Genomic DNA, 7,847 nt, shown 5'->3' with positions numbered 1-7,847 from the left:
GTCTGGGGTTCGCCGTTGAGAATCTGATCAAAAAACACCACTGTTCTGAAGAGAAGTACTTTGGGGGAAACAAAGTTTGAAAAACTGGGGGATGTTTTTCATTTATTCAGCAAATACATATATATTTTGTCCTGTGCTCTGTGCCAAATACTGGTATATATTCTGGGGATATAGCAGTGAGGTATATGGCATTTGTGAGATAGAAGGAAAATACAGCTATTGGTCTTTTCCCCTGGTTCCTGGCACAGAGCTCCTAACATCCTTGTATTCCTTAAGGGATAATACTAGGTGTATCTCTTGTTCCAATATTTGTCTTTGACCGCATGCCTGACCCAGGGCTTCTAAAACCTTTGTAAACTCCTAAGTGCTAACAGCACTAGGAGTGTCTTGTTTTAGCAAAGTGACTCTGAGTGGGCTTCTAGATGACTCTTTAATGGCAGCAGGTCACCAGACAGGCCAAGCCATGATTAGAAGCTTGGGCTTTTCAGTCCCTTTCTCCGGAGGGAGTAGAGGAGCTGGAAATGGAATTAATCATTTACAAGGATGTGGATAGAACTAGAGGGTGATATGCTAAGCAAAATAAATCAGAGAAAAACAATTATCATATGATATCTCTGATATGAGGAATTTTAGAGGCAGGGCAAGGGATTGTTGGGGAAGGGAGGGAAAAAAAATGAAACAAGATGGGACCGGGGAGGGAGACAAACCATAAGAGACTCTTAATCTCAGGAAATAACTGAGGGTTGCCGGAGTGGAGGAAGGCGGAAGGGAAGGGGTGGCTGGGTGATGGGGAGGGTATGGGCTATGATGAGTGCTGTGAATTGTGTAAGACTGATGCCCCGAAACATATAACATATAACATATGCATATGTTAACATATATGCTATATATATATATAACATATGCATATAACATATAATACTATATGTTAATAATAATAAAAAAGAAGTGTTTGGTGTAGGTAGGAGGTTCATAGGAAAAAAACATGTAGTAGGGAAGAACTGGATTTTCCCTACACAGGGGAAATTCTGATTTTTTTTTTTTTCCATTTTAGCAGTGGTATGTATATGGTAGTGCACTCTGTCCTGGTGGAGCCTACATTTTAGTGAATGGGGACAGACAATACAAAAATAGAATGAAACATACATTATATAGTGTTTTGGTGATAAATGTTATAGGAAAAAAAAAAACAGAAGGTAAGGGGGGATCTGGAGATCTGGAGTTCAGGGAAGGTGGTTACAAATTTAGAAATAAGCAGTCAGGGTAGGCTTCCAGAGAGAAGGTGACATTTGAATAAAAACTTGGAAATGAGAGAGAGAGAGAGAGAGACATATACCTGGTAGAAAACCTTCCAAACAGAGGGAACAACCCTTGCAAAGTCCCTGAAGGGAAGTGTGTTTGCTGTGTTCCCAAACAGCAAGGTCAGTGTGGCTGAAGGTGGTGGGTCGAGCGGTGAGAAGCAGGAGCGAGGTGGGGAGAGTAAGGGGAGTGGACAGGTGATATAGGGCAGGCTTTGAGGTCATTTAACTTTGCAAGAAATGGGGTCCCTAGGCTTCCCAGCTGAAGTTTTTAAATTTCTTTTTCAAAGATTTTATTTATTTATTTGACAGACAGAGATCACAGGTAGGCAGAGAGGCAGGCAGACCAGCTGAGGTTTTTTTTTTTTTTTTAAGATTTTATTTATTTATCCGACAGACAAAGATCACAAGTAGGCAGAGAGTCAGGCAGAGAGAGAGGGAAGCAGGCTCCCCGCCAAGCAGAGAGTCCGATGCGGGGCTCGATCTTAGGACCCTGAGATCATGACCCGAGTGGAAGGCAGAGGCCTAACTCACTGAGCCCCCCAGGCGCCCCCCCAGCTGAGGTTTTTTAATTTCATTACTGCCAAATGCATCTTTAGAGATATTATGCAATATAATTCCTGCAAGAAATCTTCAGTATTTGTTTCTTTTGAATGTGACACAGTGCTAATTTCTTGTACACTGTATATTCATTAGGGTTACATAGAGGCACTTGTTAAATGAATAAATGAACAAATGAGGCTGGCAGTTTAGCTCCAAGTAGGTCCTCAATGTGTTATTTCAAGTTTATTGCTTCCATACCCTTTCCCCACTTGGGTTATGTTCAGCTGCCTGCTCTTTCAACTATGCATTTTTTTGCCTGTCTTTGTTCACTCAATTTCCCCTTACTTAAGATGCTCTCCCGAACTTTCGCAGCTTGATTCAAATTCCACTTACAGACCAAAGACAAGCTCCACTCCTCCAGAAAGCTGGCCCAGACTCTGTGAGCTTTGTTGCCTTTTCTGAGCTCCCATAGTATCGTTCCTCTGACACCTTTCAATGCTTAATATGTTGAGTTGCATCATTTTTGCTGCTTATTTAAAAACCACTGTTAGCACTCTTGTATTTGGCCACAGATAGGCAAATGAATGCTAGCATCTTAGATACTTGTACCACTTCTGTTTTGGAGAAGCTGTCTGGATAGGAGGGGTTCAGACAAGTTCATCTCACGCAGGTTAATAAACAAGGGGTGCCCAGGGACCCAGACCTAAGTCGTATCCCTGACAAGCAATAGTCACTATTTCCTGCTCTTTAAAGGGTTAATCCAGTAGTTCCTTTCCACGCCCAGTTAACCACACCTCCTCCCCGTGATCCAAAGCGACCGCGGCCTGCGAAGTTTGTCCTTTGCGCGATGCCGTAGTGGCCCCGCTTCGGTAGCTCGGCTCCCGGGCGAATATGGCGGCCTCCGAGACGGCGCCGGCTGTGAATCCAGCCACTGCGGAGGGAGAGGAGGAGACGATTCTCTATGACTTGTTGGTCAACACCGAGTGGCCCTCGGAGACAGAAGTGCAGGTGAACCAGGCCCCTCCGGAGCTGCGGCCAGCCTGGCGCGGGCGCTGTCCGGGGAGAGCCACGTAGCAGGGCCACGTAGGGTCGTGGAGCCGGGTGGGAGGGGGAGCAGGGCTCGGCCGCTTGTGCTGTCGCCGTGGCAACGGCGCCGCGAGCTAACGGGGGTCTGGGTGCCCTAAAGCGGAAGGTACCCGAGAGCCCCCCGGGCTTCCGAATTTGGTCGTCGGGGCAAAACCTTGGGCTCTGGGGCACGAACCTTCCCATTCGGGATCTCAGTTTCGCTTCTCCTCAGTTTGGAGGGGAGGCACAACGTCGGACTCCAGGGTCCTGCTGGTGCCTGGATTCTCGGGGGTCCTTTCCGGGAGGCGAGGCAAGAGCGGACCGCGGCTGATCCTCCCTGCAGCGGGAGAACTTTCCATGGCCCTGCAGTCCACTCAGCATCTGGAGGGCCGCCGCGGAGTGCGGCGTCAGACCTTCACCCCTCCTTGGTGCTGAATTGCACCCATCCCTGCGCATTTCAGTAAACAATCATTTAAAAGTGCCAGTGTGTCCGTCCGTGTCCCAGATGATTTACGAGTGTGTCCGTCCACGTCCCGGATACTGTTCGGGCGGTGGGCATGGAAAGGTGAATAACTTTTGTAGCGTCTGCAGTCTAGATGGGAGACCAGCCCCTGAGCCCTTTTTGCTACTTAGTGTAATTGCGCTGTGATAGCGGTTTGAACAAAGCGACGGAGAAGAGTGAGGAGCGGCTGACCTGGGGTTGGGTTCCGTCCTGAAGAAGGGGTTCAAGGGGTTGGTAACCTTAACTGGACCTTGGGGTTTTCAGTTGTTGCACAGAGAGGGGACTCCCAGCATAAGGTGACCAGTAGGAACCAGGAATCCACATTTATTCAACATATTTACTGAGTGCCTGTCATTGTTTTAGACTCCGAGGATGCAACAAGATTCAGAAGGACTTTTTTTTTTTTTTTTTTAAATTTGACAGACAGAGATCACAAATAGGCAGAGAGGCAGGCAGAGAGAGAGGAGGAAGCAGGCTCCCTGCTGAGCATAGAGCCCGATGTGGGGCTCGATCCCAGGACCCTGGGATCATGACCGGAGCAGAAGGCAGAGGCTTTAACCCACTGAGCCACCCAGGCGCCCCCAGAAGGACTTTTATTAAAGATCAAGGAGTCCTGACCTATGGACTCTTTATTACAACACTTTTCCTGTTTCTTTACCGGAGAAGCTGCTCATTCTCTCATCTATAAAATTTGTAGTTTTTCTTTAACCTCCTTTCCATTGCAGTTCTCTGCTTGTCTTGTCTTTTTTTAGGCTGTACATACTGTTTTTCAAGTATTTACTTAGTTTCTGTTGGTCTTGAACAATGTGAATATTGTAGGGTATGTAGTTAGGATGTTGTATGTAGTATGTTGCTGCTGCTATTGGTGGAAAAAGATTGCATATTCACTCCTTAGCACCCATTGGTTCTTTACTGGAACGTTGCAGATTGCTTCACATGATAAGTCGATTTTAAAAAGCACAGCATCAACTTACATTGAAATGCATAGCACTTTTTTTTTGGTTTTGTTTTTGTTCTGGATCGATTGATTTCACCTATCCCTCTTCAAGCTCTTGGAGGACGATTACATCTGTTTCCTCTTTATAACCCTCCCCAGGACCAAACTGTGTATTACTGATCAGTGGATAATCAATTCATGTTAGTGGAGTGAAATATCTTTTCTGTGCTTTTCAGTTATATCTGTCTGCACTTCCTGCATCTCCATGTTCCTCTCTTTCCTCTCAGCAGCACATGAGTACATCGTATTCATTATTTGTAGTGCCTGCTATTTTTCAGCTTAGTGTTTAGTCTGTACTTGGGAACTATTTAGTGTACCACTTGTGTATCAGTGTGCATGTTGGTAGCATTTTCTCTGTGGATATACAACAAATACTCAAATTTGCCTGCAGGTACGAGTTTATTAATCCACATGAGCAAGTAGACTGCTGAACTGACAACCAACATGGTCTTTGCCCTTGATGACTACTCTCTCTGGACTGGTGTTTTGATATTTGGTGTTTGAGTTTCCACCTTCAATCCTTGTCCTCCCCTCAAAATTTGTTGGGACAAATTCCTATAACTTTACCATGCTTACTTTTGCTGTCACGGTTTTCAGTCCTGCTTTTACTTCTTTTGTTTCTAAATAGTGGTTTTTAAATATTGGTAACTTGTACCCTGCACTGAATATTAGCAAAGAAAATGTAACCTTATGTATTGTGTAAGTATTCCTAGAAAATTCTCAAATGTAGATTCTTTTTTCCCATTGCAGTCTAGAGGCAACCGAAAACATGGTGCATCCTTTATCATCACAAAAGCGATTAGAGGTAAATACAGCTTATTTTTCTTTATGTAATGATAGATAATTTTTTCATTTCATTTATAACTTTACTGTTTTTGAAACTTTAGGAAATTTATTTATTTACTTACTTTTAAAAAGATTTTTATTTATTTGTCAGAACACAAGCAGGGGGTAGCAGCAGGTAGAGGCAGAAGCAGGCTCCCTGCTGAGCAAGGAGCCTGATGCGGGACCATATCCCAGGACCTTGGGATCACGACCTCAGCCAAAGGCAAACACTTAACTGAGCCACACAGGTGTCCCAAAAACTTTAGGAATTTTAAAGCGTTCTTTTAGACTTATAACGCCAGATAAAAGTGAATAGCATGCATGTTACCTGAGTTTAATTATATATATATACATATATACGTATATATTTTGACTATATGTGATATGTGGATGTATACGTGTATATATGTATATGTATACGCACACATTTTTAATCCAGTTTAGAGCTAAAGTATGGCTTAAGGTTAACTATTATGGATGTGTTCTAGAAGAACTGAAGAAAATCAAACCCAGTGTCTCAGAGTCTGGACACTGAAAGTGACAAGCTGTTTTAAGTGGTTTACATGATGTTCCAGCAACATCTGGTTGAGTTATTCAGATTAAAATTTTGGTTAACCAGAGCATTTGTGTAACTCCTGACAGACTTTGCATATGAGCTCAGGGTATCTGAGAAAGACTTGAGCACTGGTTGCATTAAGTTGGTGCCAAGAGAACTTTATTTATTGATCTAATCCTTTATTAGATCAGCAAGGTAGGTGTTATTAGGACTTCATGTTTTTAGATGAGGAAACTTGCCCAAGGTCACTCATTTGGAATTTGATTGCATTGTCTTTCTGGCTCCAAAGCTCGTTCTTGTAATAATTGATGAATTTGAGGTACTTACACAGAGCAGATTCAGTTTCAAAGGAGCTAAGTACTTGAAATTAACTCTAATTTTATCTTCTATTATAAGAACTAGCATATTCAGTTTTCATTGTGATGAATGTTTTAAAATTTTGGTAATTAAGAAAATGTACATAAGTAATAAAATTCATATAGAGAAATTCAGAGGCTATGGATAGCCACAAATTCAGATATATAATTTCTCATTTTACCACTTGGAGGGAATCTCTTACCCTTCATTCTTTTTTTCATTGATCTACACCTACATATTCACATTCCCATACACATTTTAAATGAGATCATATAAAACATTGTTTGTCAATAGTGTAGTTAATCTTAAAAGCAAACTGTCATCAGCAAAATTCCTGTTTATTCAGGAATAACAGAATTGCATTTCAGGACAAGCAAGTTATAGTAAAACTATAGCTAAGTCCAACAAACAGAGGAGAAGAACATTATTTTCTGGAAGAGGAGGAAGTTGAGAGGGGTTGTTTTGAATGAAGGTCGAGTAGAAAAAAACTTTCAGGGTGATGATGATTTCTTATCCCCTGAGTTGCAGGGGGAGTCTGTATCTTGCAGGCGGTGTGACGGTACATTGGTACAGGTACATCTCTTCCTTCTTGGGGCCTGTAACTGATGATACTTTCTTCTTGATTCTCCTGTTGAGGCCTGACACTTCTTCCTATAATCGATGTTGAGAGGTCCTGCTCCCCCTTCTAGCCTCCTGACTCCACTCAAGATGTCCCCTTATTTTCAGTGTGTTAGAGATTTTGTTTCCCCTGGAGTTCTGCATTTTAAGTGTTATTATTATTTTTTTTAAATCTTTGCTGTAAAGTACAAAGTAATACCTTAATTTTTATACAAATATTTTGGTTTTAAAGGGTGATTACTATGACTTCTACTCCTTGGTTTTATTAAAGCCTCTTTGGTGACATTTAACATCTCAAACCACATGTCCCACATTTCCTTTTTGTACTGTTAGGAAATACTTGAAATTTTCGAGTAACACAAACTTGGGACTTAATATACACAAATGTCTGATGTTATAAAAGTTACAGTTTTTATTAGATTATATTCCTTTATTTTAAGAATTTTGTTCTCCATGTTTTGTAATGACTCAGTCTGCAGTTATTTTAGACTTATCACTGAAGCTAATTTGAAAGCGATTCCTAGACATAGCTGATTCATATTTCGTTTTGTTATTTTTATTACAGATCGCTTATTATTTTTACGTCAATACATCTGGTACAGGTAAGTGTCTCTTCCAAATGTCAAATATAAATTTTATCCTACTTATGACTTAAGTTTTCAGAATTGAAACTTCAGGTTGTGATCCAGATGCTGACATTCAGATGATGAAGTAGACCTTTTCAAATAGTTGATACACTGACAAGATATCTCAGTCGACTTCGGGTAATTTTTGTTCTTTAGTCATTAATCAGAATATCTCTGGAGGACTTCTGGTTTCTCTGGTGAGTGTTGTCAGCCTTATCTTGAATGCCCACATGATGGGTCTGGAGCTTGGGGATCTTTTTGTTTTATTTTATTTTATTTTTATTTTATTTTTTTTAAAGATTTTATTTATTTATTTGACAGAGAGAGATCACAAGTAGGCAGAGAGGCAGGCAGAGAGAGAGAGAGGAGGAAGCAGGCTCCCTGCTGAGCAGAGAGCCCGATGCCGGACTTGATCCCAGAACCCTGAGATCATGACCTGAGCCGAAGGCAGCGGCTTAAC

The 7,847-nt window shown here is 41.9% G+C and overlaps 1 protein-coding gene across 1 annotated transcript in view; it reads left to right on the top strand.

Annotated features, from left to right (window-relative positions):
• The first annotated feature begins 2,648 nt into the window (after window positions 1–2,648).
• Window positions 2,649–7,847, top strand: part of NBAS (NBAS subunit of NRZ tethering complex) — a 317,167-nt gene continuing 311,968 nt past the window's right edge. Inside the window, exons 1-3 of the mRNA XM_059405174.1 lie at window positions 2,649–2,849; window positions 5,156–5,210; window positions 7,327–7,363. Of these exons, the coding sequence (XP_059261157.1) occupies window positions 2,733–2,849; window positions 5,156–5,210; window positions 7,327–7,363 (209 nt within the window). The 5' untranslated portion in view covers window positions 2,649–2,732. The remainder of the gene's footprint in view (window positions 2,850–5,155; window positions 5,211–7,326; window positions 7,364–7,847) is intronic.

The sequence above is a fragment of the Mustela nigripes genome, chromosome 7 (assembly GCF_022355385.1).
Source record: "Mustela nigripes isolate SB6536 chromosome 7, MUSNIG.SB6536, whole genome shotgun sequence".
NCBI classification, from domain to species: Eukaryota; Metazoa; Chordata; class Mammalia; order Carnivora; family Mustelidae; genus Mustela; species Mustela nigripes.
Note: the sequence above shows the minus strand (reverse complement) of the source record. Positions and strands in the feature narration are given on the sequence as shown.